Below are 14322 nucleotides of genomic sequence, written 5' to 3' on the forward strand. Positions count from 1 at the left end.
AACCTCTCTAAAAACAACTGTATGAGCAATAAGAGCCCGACCTGCGGAGTGAAGAGACAAAATCAAAGTGAAGGACGAGAGAAGGAGGAGGAAGAGGAGAAGAAGAGGAGAAGAAAAGAAAGGAGATGGACTGCACTTTTTGACCGTCTCATCTCATGTGCATCCTCATCACAAGGGATTGAGGAGGGGAGGGGGAGCCGATTCAGCGCGACACTGCAGGACAGGTGTTGCTTTTCCAGGTCTGAGTTTCAAAAAAAGTGATCTTCAAGAAAAGTGACTGCCTGGAAGTCAAGAGAGCAAGTTAAAGCGACTCGGTGCAGACTCAAGAGCTTGTGGATGGACTGGTAGATTCAGGAACTCATGCATGACTTGTGCTTCATCCTGCGCTCCCATGTTTTCTTAACGTGAATTGGGGTCACGCCGCCAAACGAGCTTCTCTTGACCCTCTTTGCATTGAGAGAAAACACTTTGGGTGAGGAGAAAGGAGCACCATGAAAGGCTTGCGGCTCATCCGGGGGTTGCTGGTGCTCCTGCTGCTCTGGACCTTGTCAGTCACCTCCGATGCGGCTGGCGTGACGAGCGGAGAGCGAGGAGGAGTCGGAAGAAGCCAGCGGAGAGGAGGTGGCAGCGGCGGTGGAGGAGAAGGAGGAGGTGCGGAGAGGAGAAGGAGGTTCCACCGCATCCAACACGGCCAGTGCAGCTACACCTTTATCCTCCCGGAGCTGGACGGGTGCCAGAGCGGAGGACCGCCGCCGCAGACAGAGCAATATGGCGGCCCGCGCGCCGGGACGAGTGTCGTGCAGAGGGACGCGCCGCCCATCGACGGCGAATGGTCGGCTCAGAAACTGCAGCACCTGGAGACGGCGATGGAGAACAACACGCAGTGGCTGCAAAAGGTAAGAGACTAACTGCCTTGTTCACCAAGCAAGATATTAATGAAGAAATGTTTGGAGAGAAACTCATAGGAGGCTGGAAAGCTTCTTAGTTTTGATTGTAGGAGATTGTAAGTGGTGGGTGCTCTGTGGGGAAAAAAAGGGTGTTCTAGTCATGAGGAGGAAGAGATTCAAGGCACTCCAAAGTAGGTTAAAAAGCTTTTATTGCATAATGTATTCTATTATGAAAATGTGGCATAGTTTAACTTTTCATAATGAGTAGCCAAATAGAATAAAGGCTTTTTTTTTTTAACTTATTCGGAGTGCCTTGAATCTCTTTTTCCTCTTGTTTGGAGATGAATCACTAGAGCTTTTGCACACCTGAGTACAAGGTGACAGGTGCGTAAGAGAAAACCACAGGTTGAATATTAAAGAAAGAAAAAGCTCCTATGCTGTGTGCTGAACTTTGTAATTAGAGCATCTTTATTGAGAAAAATCCTTGAGAAAATGTTTCCTTCATGGAGGGCTAGTACTAAAACGGTAAAGTTCAACGGATGGTGTGCGGCAGCTTTTTCTTTCTGCTCTTGTTTGGAGAGAATTTTTTTTAAATTTGTGATAGAAAAACATTGCAACTGCAAATGATACTGCACAGAATAGTTATCAATAATGAGATTATGTTAAAAAGCTCATTAAGTGTTTTCCTGTATTCAAAACAGACCCACAATCACTACTACTGCTATACAATCGGACAGTCTATAGCAGACCATGTCATTGGGTACATTGTATTTTGTGTCAGAATTTGAATATCAGGTATTGATCAGAGATTGAGCATCTCATGAGCAAATGGTGGAGGGAGTTGGAGGAACCGGGGATGGATTTTGAGCTTGGTGTCTTAATACTGTATGCTGTCACAGAGACCCAGGATCTCTTTGACACAAGCGACAGGCACTTGCTACAGCAGCTGTGTGGAAATAGTGTGTGTGTGTGTGTGTGTGTGTGTGTGTTGGTGGTGTGGAAGTGGCAGCAAAGAAAATTGGTGTTATTTTAGACTGTAGAAGTTAACATTTTCATGATTGCTGATGTGTAAGAGAGATCAAAGTTTCAGGTTGTGAACCTGTTTGAGTAGCAGCTGGTTTCAATGAGCAGAGAAGCATTGAGTGGATTCCGTCCTTTCATCTGACCAAACTTTAATTAATTATTTCCTCATCTGTATATGTTATAGTAGACCTGTGACTTGACACATTGCACAGTGGCAGCCATTGTAAAAACCCCCATTCATGCATTCATCTTGTATCTATCCTGCATGAGTACTGCACAAAATTCTCCTTATAGAAGAATCTAATTAGCATACTGTCACACAAAACTGTAATGTCTTCCACCCAGCTACTGTCTGACCGTCCTTTGTGATCTCTGACAGCTGCAAAAAGAGCAAAACCTTTTTTTTTTTTTTACAAAGTAAAGCAGAAGTGTAGAATTGCAGCAGTTCAGCAAGCATGCAGAGAAAAGTGGGACTTTTCCAACGGCTAGATCTGTGTGTGTGTGTCTTTATATCACACTATCACCACCGAGGTCAAAGGTCAGTTCTCACTGGAGCCAACTTTGCTGAAGGAATGCAGCGTTAAAGAACTGAACTGCATTTGACAAACCTACTGGACAGTCAATGAGACAACAGGCTGAAGACGAGTTGTTTCAAAGCCGATTATATTTACAGTAAACGTGCTTCATTTTGTAGATTTGCCCTCTGTAAAGGTTTTGTTTCCAGACACCTTAAACAGAAATGTGTCTTTCGCGAAAACAGAGCTTTTCAAAAACGCTGGCGTGGGATTGTCATGTGATCTCAGGCGGTACTCACACTCCCAAAAGACTCCTAGTCTATATTCTCTGTGGCTTTGGCAGTCATTTGTTACTTTCAAAAGCAGCTCAACTTCGTCGTCTGTCCAGACAAAGAAGTCTGGCTCGCTTTTGTCCGTCTTTTGTCGTGATTTGGACATCTTGTTGGCGCTTAAGGCTCTGCTACTGCAGCCATGACAACACTTCCGTAAACAGTGGTAACCATGGTGGTAACGACATAAACGTCATGGGTCGGAGGCTTGCGCATGCCCAATAGGGTAGATTTCACTGTTTTCCTATATTTTTTGCGTATTAGTGTGGACGGGAAACTTTTAGAAAACGGCATGGAAACGCTAGTGTGGACGGAAACGCAAACAACACGAAAACGTTTTCAAATTTACCCGGCTTAGTGTGGACATGGCCAGAGAGAGAAGCAACAAGAGAGCAGAGAAATAACGTTAGTGAATTCAGCTGCAGACTCTTTCTCATCTGTGATTCAGAGAAACGCTCAACAGAAAACCAGTTTAGAACATTAGAAATGACTTTTTTAGAGGACTACTAAATTTAAGACCATGTACTTTTCAATGAGTATTTGCAATTTTACTTGAGTAAGGAATTTGTGTACTTGACACATTACATGTTTTACAAGCCCGATTCGGCAATGATTTGAGATCGGGCAGAGTCTGTCGTAGTCCAGGGTCGTCACACTGTCTAGTCGCAGCTGTAATCGTTATGTGTGTTGGAGTGAAAGACTCAAATCTCTCTCCTATGATTCCAATCGGCAACGTCACAATTAAATCAAACATGTTTGATTTCATTGGCGCTCGTCTTTGCGTAATCCTGTGGTGTGCGCTCGCCAAAGACTCCAATCTAAATGGGAATTTTGATTTCAATAGCCAATAAAATTTGAGTTTGCAACAGACGAAGAGAGAGGAAGAGGGGAAAAATACGGGAGTGTAAACACAAGATCCAACGTGCGCGATGGCTGAGCCAGGAAAGAAAAAGAAACGTGAATGTGTTCTCAATCTTTTTTTCCGTGCAAATTGCAGCACAAACCACAATTGTTGCAAGCCATATTGACTCCATGCTTGTTTTGGTATCAAAAATCTGTTTTCCCCACAATGAAAGGATTATGTGGAAGAGACACAACTAGAAACAGGAAGTAGTTTGATATTGAAATAGCGCGGTGGAAATTAAGAGTGTGGAGGTCGGATAGGCGGAGACATTTACCTTCAACTCTGACGACCCGGGTTCAGTTCCCAACTCATGACAAGTTTTCTACTGTAAGTGAAGTTTTCATTTTCAGCAAAGGTTTTTCTTACTTGACCAAACCGTGATCAAAAACCTAAGCCTAACTTCCACCAGAATTGCTCTACTTGTCTAAACTTAACCATTGGCCAACCCTTTCACATGACAAACACATAAAAATTGTGTGTCCAATTCATGCTGTTGTCACATAAGAGGAATGTAATCTTAACATTATTTGTCATAACACGTAATTTGTGTTTCGTGCTCATTTCAAAATTTCGTGAGACTGGAATACTGTGGTTGTACGGGTTGTGTTTCTCAATCAAATTTGAAAACACTTATGCATGGTTGTTTTGTTTGGCATGCTAGTTCCAGACCGTCTCATCTGACTCATGAATACAAGTTTCGCTCATTCAGCTTTTCTGCACAGATACAGCCATTGTAGAAGCCCCACTTCAAAAAAGGGCCACGAAATGGAAATTTTACACTATTTATGTTCAAGATGGGAAAGAGAGAGGGGGGATGGCATTCAGGCAACACGGGACAGAGAGAGGCGGTGACATGCGACACAAGTTGTGAGCCAGATCTGGATGCCCAAAAGTTCGCAGCACATTGATTGGTCTGGTAAGCGTCACTTGAGAGACACGTGCTTTGTGTGTGATCTGAGGTGGAAGAATGACGAGGACCAGCACAGTGTCTCTACTGTAAACGGACCACACAGCGGCTTCCTGGGTTTTACAGTTGTTATCTCTGTCGTCTCCTCGGTCCAGTCGGAAACAAGCTGATGTGCAGAATGGATCGATTCGGTCGCACCAGGTGATGCTGATCCATGACATCAAATGAGCGAACGCAAACGTTTCTGAAAGGAATCTGTGTGTGTGGGGACGTCACATTCATCATCATTAGGACCGTTTAAAACGTCGCAGAAGAATGAGAGCCGCAGTCAAGCTTGAATAATGCTCCCATGTTTGGAAGTCGGGGCCCATATGAATCATAATTCTTAGAGAAGGAATGCTGAGTTGACATCACAGATTTATGTGGCTTTCTAAATGTTGGGTGTATTCAAGCATAATCTACAGAAATTTGACATGCATATAGAAAATGATCTTTGGAACTTTCCTGAACTAACTCACGTTTTTCAGGCAGCCTGGTATCCTGAAATTTCATGAAATCAGCACCATGTCTTAGTTGCCTAACTATAACCTTAATCAAAGTTGTTTTGATTTGACTGTTAGCAAACCTTTTCATGTGACAAACAAGTGGAAATGACCAATGTCCAATTTGTGCTTTTGTCACCTAATCCTTTAATAGTGGAGCAATGCAATCTTCATATAATTTGTGTCCGCCACAAGTAATTCCGTTTCAGAGTTTGTGCTCAATTCCCAAAATTTTGTGAGGCTGTGTTGTCTTTAAGAGTTTGACTTGTACATAGAGAATAAGCTTTTTGATACTTTCTTGTGTATGATGTATGATGTATAACTCAAAATACAGGCTTTACCCCATATAGGATTTTACGCCAATGTTTACAATTATTACAAAAGTAAAGAAACCTTTTACATCCTTAAAATATTATGCAAAACTTATGTTTAGATGTCACACACTGCCAGCACTTACATCAAAAGAATATATTATAGAGTGAAAAATGCATTAATTCCAGTAAATCACCATGTAAACATGGCCACCAATGGGCCAACAGTGTGTCAACAGAGGGCACGATAATAAAATGATAGATTTGGGTCTTAAACGTTCTATTGATGACTTTAACTTAGAAGCTCAATGCTTATACTGTATGAGATTTGTTCAGATTTAGCAGAGGAAAGGGATGGATAAGTACATTTTCCCTCAAGATTTCCTTAAAATCTACAGTATCAGGTTTGATAGGTTATCAAAGGGAATGCATCTATTTTAGTTTATTTTTTACCAGTGAGTGGGGTTGCCGTTCTGCTTCACTCCCCCTAAACACTGCATTTTAACATGTTACATATCTTGAAATAGCATTCATAAGGAACTTGAAGAAAGAAACGGTCCTTAAATCAGAACTCCTCATCTTAAAAGCCTGATGCGCATCAGATCAGGTTTCAATTGATACACTACATGGGTTTAGATACATTCCAGTGTAAATGGAGCGAGTCAGAATTTCATTATTTCTGCTCGATCCTGTATGGGAACTCCTTTCTTCTTCTTCTCTCCTGTGTGTGGCGGGCAAGACGGACGAGGGATTGAATTACTTACCAGAAAGATTTTAATCTGGAGAGAGAGTGTGTAAATTCAGAGTGGTGCTTCACTGAGATTACACCACTGGGATTTGTGCAGTGTGTGTGTGTGTGTGTTTTTACCACCCACATGGTTAAACCTCGGAGGAGAGGCGGGTCAAGTCCAGAGCTGAGGTCTGCAGCACCCGACAGGAGAGAGAGAGGGTTGACCTTTGACCTTTAGGGTTCAGTGGGAGTCGACTCTCAATATCAAGTCACTCCCGACCCCAAAACACCAGCCTCCTCTCACCACTGCTTTAATTCAATTAAGATAAAAGACAGCAAAGTCTCCTCTTCTTTCTTTCTCCCTTTCTCTTTCTTCTCTTTCTACCTCCTCCTAATTCTAGAGAGGTGAAGTGTTTCTTAGATTGAAGTTGAATTAATCAATCATCATGTCTTTCTCAGGGACAGAGAGAGATATCCCTAATAATCTAACTTCCTAACGGATCAAGTTTAGGCTTGCATCTCTAAAAAAGGTAAAACTAAATTCCACAGCTGCAGATTGTCCTTCACGTTGCTGTTAATAAGCAGTATTCCTATTGCAATATCACACGATAACAGCTAATCTTTATAGCTGTTGGTTGAGCTGTTATATGCAGTTTATCATTTATGAACCATATAGGCATATAGCCAAGGACAAATTTCGCCTTTTTGGTTTTTATGCGTGAACAACAGTTTGAATCTTAAATATTAAAAGAGATGCAAAGCTGCACAAGGCTGCACAAGATTTTTTACATAAAAATATACCCGTCTTATCAGTGTAAATCATAAAGTGGGGCTGTAATAGAGAGGAACGTCCCATCCCCACTCACTGAGATTCATCTTATTTGCCCAAATTCTTCTTCTTCTTATTTGGGAGTATAGGTCACTGGCAGGAAATCTTCTCGGCACACAGCAAGTGACGAATCGAAACTTAAGAGCGAAATACAAAACTGTTTCCTAAAAGCGATCGAGTGCTTCTTGTAGAGAAAGCTGGACTCACCAATGATGTCTGAACCTCTTCTCCTCCTCCACCTTCACCAACCGCTGACAAGAAGACATTTAATTATTACTACTTAGAAGTGATGACTTCTGGGTAATGAAGTCCTCAAAATTCAAACAGTGACCTCTCCCTGCCATGTGGGTCTGTGCAAAATTGCATAATGCAGCTTTAAACATGACATATATCTATTTTATATTTACATAGATTTTCAGTTTATACATGTTTTTGAATCAGATATCCCAAAAAATCAGTAGTAAAAGTAAGTAGTTGTTGTTTTAAAAGTCGAAGGACTGCGGCTTTAGTTTTCATATCAACAAAAATAATACCCATAAATACTACTAATGAACACACAATCCACTTTCTGTACCAGCGATACTACTTCTAAAGTGTGAAGTGTGTTTTCTTGGTTTCCCCGCTCACTCTGCTGCAGCTCGGTGGGTTTGGAGAGAGTCTGTCTGTAAACAGCAGTAAGTGAGGTAGTTAACAGGAGGCTTGTTTAGCTTTCTGCCAAATGACTGACTTCAAATGGACCTGCGCCTGAGAGAGAGGGGGAGAGAGAGAGAGAGAGAGAGAGAGTCAGCAAGAGTCCATATTCTGTGTGTGGATTTGTGTGCATGTTGATCTGGTGTATGGAAAGAAGGAGATAGAGTGAAAGTAAGTGAAGTGAAGAGTAAAGTAGAATAATAATAATAGAGAAATAGAGAGAGTAGAAGCAAGAGAGAGAGAGAGTCATTGAGTGAGAGAGAGAGAGAGAGAGAGAGAGAGAATGTATATGTTTTCTATATGCTGAAATATAATGGTAATTGCTTTGTATGTAGTTGTAGTAATATTGACATATGATGCTTCACACTGAATACTTTTGCAAAACACTTAAGTTTCTCTTGTAATGCCAATAAAGCCAATTTGAATTGAATTGTTGAATTGGAATTGAGAGAGAGAGAGAGAGAGAGAGACTGTGTGGTCTGCTGCTGCCACAGTCGGATGCTTTGATGTGCTCAAAGGTTATTTTCATGATAACCTGCACTAGAGAGAGAAAGAGGAAAGAGAGACTAAGAGAAAGAAAGAGCAGAAATAAAAAGAGAAGACTGGGGAGACAAGAAAGAAAAAGAGAGTCCAAAGAAGGAGAAAGAGAGAGAGAGAATCATGCAGTGCAGAGAGTTTAGAGATAAATTAACCATCTATTTAAATCCCCTTTACTCCTTTTTTTTTTAGAAATGACTTCTATAGAATTACTGCTTTATCGGAGAGTAGAGAGCAGAGTAGAGAGTGATATAAAAGCAGAGTGCAGGTTATCCTCTTTAACTTGAGCTACCAGTCCCATGTTGCTTCCTTAATCTTTACCAGAGAGAGAAATTACATTTCTAAAGCTCTAAACTCACAGTTTGATGCCAAACTTCAGATAAGTATAGAGGATTTTCCAAGCCAGCATATGGAAGACTTACAGCATATTCCCATATGAAAGAAAAGAAGGATTTCTTACATGCCTCATTATAATTTACAAGCAATTTTTATGACACACATACTGTATGTGGAAGGAATAAACAACTATAGCTGGTAAATGTTTTCATTATAGGTGAACTAAAGCGTGGCAAAATATCCCGTCTGAGCAAAGTGAAAATAATTACATTAAAATACAGGGAATTAATTATGTAGTAATGACTGAAAATAACTAAGTAATAAAATAGTATATTTTATAGAGTAAAATAAATGTAATAAGTAGTTATAGCATTAGAATGATTTACTGAATAATAGGCCTGTTATTTGTGTAGAGTTACAATGGAGTACTTTTGTATACCTATGTGAATATTGTACATGTTCAGTACTGGTATGTTTTTTCTAAAATATATAATGTATTATTGTATGTATTCTACATTATAAGCAAATGGAAACCTAATGAAAAACATTGATTGTTTCTGCACAGGTGTTGTCACTTTCTGTAATGAATGGAAGAGATATCAGTGCAGACAGTGTGTTTCTAGCTTTTTCAACTTGTTTATCCTTCGCCTGCAGCGCCGCTCTAAGTTTATAAGTGTGTGGTGCCACTTATCTAATACAACTGCTGGTAAAAACACCTTTATTTGCTTGTATATTACTCAGTAATTACCAGTCATTCTAATGCTATAACTAGTATTCCATCTATTTTACTTGGATATTACTTAGTTATTTCTGGTCATTACTGCATAATTAATGTTCTGTAATTTAAAGGGTTACCTCTACACTTTCTGATACTGACTGTCCTGTCCTGTGTGGCAGACTCCACCCCTCTGCCACCACTAAAAAGGATAAAAACAAACCATAAAGACTATTTGTAAGTCATATCTGAGCCCGGTCTGGAGAAACACCTGGTGCAGGACTGCTGCTCTGCGCTCCATCATCCTTTACAGCCGCACATCAAACAGCTGCAGCCTGCGGACTCCGGTGACAGAGCTAATAACGGCTAATGGCAACAGCAATCTGCAGCCATTATCTCCCAGTCGGCCTCCTGCAGTCTAAACAATCCTCTGATTCAGCTGCAACCGGCCTTTTAATTACATCGTTTAAAGAGCGCCACGGTGTCAAAACTAGAGAAATTGTCGGTTTGACTGAAAAAAGGAGGAAAAGCAGAATTACTCAGTAGAAGTAAAAGTCCTGGTGGTTCAGCAGATGCATACCATGGAGTCCTGACTAGGGTTAGACTGACATATTAGTTATTGGCCTGTTATTAAATATCCAATATTGTGTCGTCCACTGCTGATATGATGGAGGTTCCTTCCTGACACAGCTACATAAAAACAATCTGTAATGAAATTTTTGTTTCTTTGCACATTTTATTCATCTAATTGTTCTACTATGTTTTTTTGTAAATGAATTCTTCATTTAAAAGTCTAATGAGTTTCCCCAGCCATTGAACAGGTATGGCATGTCACGCTGCCTTAAGGAGCTGCCAATCCACCTAAAAAATATTCAGCAATATTGGTTTCAGTGGAGAGTTGTAGTGTCCCATGATGGTCTAAATGCTGTTTCAGAGACTGACAAGAATCAAATTCTGGGGAAAACACTGAATATTCGTAATTCTGCAGCACGAAAATGGCGAAAATTCATGCTCTTGAATATTGGCACAAAATATCAGCTTGGTGAAAAACTATTCCTCGCATCATGGGTTTGAGACCGGCGATGCCACATCGTCTCTCATCCCTCCTGTCTCTCTTAACGGTTCTCTAACAGATGAAGCAGAAAAGTGAATGTTTTTAAAAGTAGGAGATGTGGGTGTTGGGTGGGGTGTTCAAATCCCAGTGGAGTCTAACTGAAAGTCACCTAGTTGGCCTGTTAGAGAGAAATGTCACAGGTTCGATCCCCTCAGCAGCCAGTGTGTCCCTCCCTGCTGAAGTGTCCTTGAGCAAGACACCAAACCCTTACCTGCTCCAGGAGAGACACATTCCAAGTTATACTGTGTGTAATATCGCGATTAAAAGCTCTAAAATCCCAAAGTCATTTTGCCCTGAGTGTTTTTTTGTAATACATTGCGTTCTTGAGTGTTTCTTTATATGCTCAACAGCGGCGTTCACGGCTCCCCGAAGGCCGAGGTAACAGTTTATAGGTTTTTCGTCCCTGGGATTCTCCCCGAGTTTATTTCCCTGTTGGGAATGGTCGGGAATGATTATTAAGGATTGGAGGAAGTGTTGGGAATGTTTGGGAATGGTTTTTTCTCCCAGCAGGCTGTTTTATTGTGTTTTATGGAGAGCTGGGAGCGGGGTGGGGGGTGCGAGTGTGTTAGGAGTGTTTTCAACTGGCTCATAAAAGGTTTGACTGCAGTGTGCTGGTTGAGTAGCTGCTGGTTTATGATCCGATAATGTACAGGCCATGTGCTTCTGTTATATAGTTTTGCTGCACAGTTTAGTATTTGCACAGTGATAAAACATAGAGGCAATGTGATAAAAACAAAAAAAACTGATAAAATGTGGTGATAAAAAACAAATAGAGGAGATTGAATTACTATTTTGTGCAGGTGAGATAAAAAAAAAAAAGCACTTCAAAAGAAACAACAAAAATGAAGGCAACAAGGAAAGACACAACAGAATAGGATAACAGCATCTAAGACACCTGCCGTTAAAATGCGTCCACACTGGGATTGGATTTCTCTTTCCCTCACCAGATTGTCAGTCACTTTCTTCTCGTAATATTTACATCTTTTCAAATTGACAGTAAACGCCCCGTCTCACTTGTTCCCAACCCATTTTTGGTAGTTTGTTACTCTCCGAGCTCCTGCTGCCTGTTTCTTTAGCTTGTGTTTCCTGGTTGGATCCAGAACTTTATTTCCGTTAACGTAGCTCCTATATGCAGATTGAAGACGCGTTGCATTTACACTACTTTGGTAATGTGGCCTAATGCATCTCTGACCTCCGGAGGTGGTTTGGATGATCAGAAAGGATCAGACCTTTATAATGTGTCTTGAGTGCATTTCCACCTGGATTTTATGCGTGTTTGCGCTATCCAATCACAATCCGTTCACCCAGGATGCATTAATGTCGTCTTAATGACAACAGAAACACAACATGGCTGAAAACAGTGGAACAACATCATCAATAAAATGGAAAAGGGTAACTTAAAAAATTTAAATTGGGAACATGAAAAACAGCACTAATGCAGGGAATTAAATCATAGGGGAAGTGAGTGTGGTAATGAGTAGGAGGGTGTACAGTACTTATGTGTGTGTGTGTGTGTGTGTGTGTGTGTTAATATGTGTGTGAGTGAGACAGACAGCAGTATCATAACTATGTGGTCAACCTTAGTCTGCAACCACCAAGAATTACTCACTGTAGGACTTAAAACATACATCACTAGTCTTTTTTTAATCACATTCTCGAAAAGTTGATGTTTTTTTTTGGACATATAAGGATTTCATCTGACAGTGGTAGGCTGTTGCCTGAACCCCAGGAGCATTGTTGCCAACTTGGGGACTTTATCACGAGTTTTAGCAACTTTTCAGACACTGGCGACTTTATTTCTGATGCCGATTTGCGCTATTTGCTTGTCTAATGCAGGGGGCTGTAGCAAATATATTCACATGCATATATTCATATCATATTGTACAAGGGCGTAGAATTGGGTAGGGACGGTAGGGACGTGTCCCTACCAATATCAAGCGACTCTGAAATGTCCCTAGCAATTATTTTGATTGACAATAAACGTTGTTTTGTCCATCAGTGTCTAGTCAATGTTAACAGATCGCGTTCTCTACTACGAGTCCCGCTGCATTGGCGTAGTGCATTGGTGTCCCGTGTCGGCATAGCAACGGACGCTGTAACGAAACTTTAGTATAACAGCTGTTTTAGAATGTTATTGCGTCACCCAGATAAAAATTGGCGTGACACCGCCTCCCTAACCCCCCCAAAAAAATCGCTGATTGGCTTTGCCATTTCTTGCTAACGTATGAAATGCTGTGGGCAAGAAGAGCCAAAGCTCCGCCTACCGGCGAGCATGCGAGTGAAGACTCCATCCTATTTTATATTAGTAACAGTTGTGTTTAGCCATTAAAGTTAGTTTATTTAAGTACCGTGTCGCGTGCGTCTGTGACGAGTGACGACCGTAAGTAGCCTACATGTCACAAGTGAGACTGAACAATACTGATGTTGCCACACTGGACAACACTGATGTAAAACAAATATGCCAACAGTTCATCTCTGTTAATGACAGGCGTAGGCATGTGTTTGGCTCCTTCAAATAGGAGCAAGGCAGTGGACACTCAGCTGTTTGTATGTAGGGTTTGGATATAGTTTACAATATCTTATTATCATTATTATTATTATTATTTTAAATGTAAATACAGATCGTTGGTTTGAATAGGCAACAGTACTACAGTACCTGCCTTAAAACAAAATGTGCTCTTCAAAGTCCCATTCAGCTGGCAAATTTGAGTAAAGGATTCATTAATGTGCTACACCCCTGTGTCTGTGTGTCTGTTAATGAGTGTATTGGCTACCATAACTATCTAGATCAGTGGTTCTCAACGTGGGGTCCGGGGACCACCAGCGGTCCTTGAGGGGGTTCCAGGGGGTCCCCAGCAAATTGATGAATTGTTAAACTTCAGCATTATTTAATTTACAAATAGTTAACACAATTACAGAATGTAGAAGAATGACTGTTTTGATCTTAGTTTCACTGTTATCTCTCTACCTACAATACAGACAGTCATGGGATTCTGGATCAAAATCATATCTAACAATAAAAGTATTCTCAGATTTGGGTCCGAGAGACAAAATCTCATCAAATGGGGGTCCATGGCTCTAATGTGGACTAAACTAGGGGTCCTCGATATGAAAAAGGTTGAGAATCACTGATCTAGATGATATGAAATGGCGGTCAGAAGTCTATCATAAATGCAAAACACCTCAGCTTCCAGTGGGGGTTACATCCCCTCCGGACCGCCCCCATTTGTGTCCCTACCAATGTCAAAATCAAACCTACGCCCTTGATATTGTATCTCAAAAATGTCAACTTTTCAGGAGCTAAGAAAAGCAGCCTTGTTTTTAGCTGGACGACGATGCATTTTCCAGTTTTCAGTTGCGTTTTGAAAGTGTTTCATAAACCCAAAGGTTGTAGAATTTTCTCAATCCATAGAGGAGCATGTGATCTTTCCATTGAAGTGAAAACATGAAAATCACCAAAATTGGAGTTTGCGAGGTTTTTACCCGACAGCATTGGAGTATGACATCATGTCGTGACTTCCAGCAGCAGTTCACTTCCCCATTCTGTCAATAATTCCCACTCCAGTCATAACAAGACACTCACCTTCATCTTCCTTCAGACGGTGGAAACTCATCTCTCAAGTCTTGCTCATATCCCTCGTCCCACATCTTCCTCCAGTTTACTCTCATTGAAAAAAAAACAAAAAACAGCTGCCCTCCTAAAATCTGATTTTTACTTCTTTTTCCAGCATTTCTCTCACAGGAACGTTTCCGGTCGTGTCGCTCTGACCAAAATGATCTCACACAAATACGTGAAATGAACACAAACTCTAAAACGGCGATTTATGTGCTGTGGACACGTATTATGGGAAAATAACGTTTCTCCACCACAAACTGAATTACGTTCCCCTGCAACAAATTTAAATACGTTCCTCCGCCACCAATTGAACTATGTCCCAAAAGTTTAGGCAACT

General features: G+C 41.0%; 1 protein-coding gene across 1 annotated transcript in view; it reads left to right on the forward strand.

Moving 5' to 3' along the window:
- The first annotated feature begins 491 nt into the window (after nucleotides 1-491).
- Nucleotides 492-14322, forward strand: part of angpt4 (angiopoietin 4) — a 60821-nt gene continuing 46990 nt past the window's right edge. Inside the window, exon 1 of the mRNA XM_071903578.2 lies at nucleotides 492-896. Coding sequence (XP_071759679.1) covers nucleotides 492-896 — 405 coding nt within the window. The remainder of the gene's footprint in view (nucleotides 897-14322) is intronic.

Source organism: Centroberyx gerrardi, chromosome 5, assembly GCF_048128805.1.
Source record: "Centroberyx gerrardi isolate f3 chromosome 5, fCenGer3.hap1.cur.20231027, whole genome shotgun sequence".
Lineage (NCBI taxonomy): Eukaryota > Metazoa > Chordata > Actinopteri > Beryciformes > Berycidae > Centroberyx > Centroberyx gerrardi.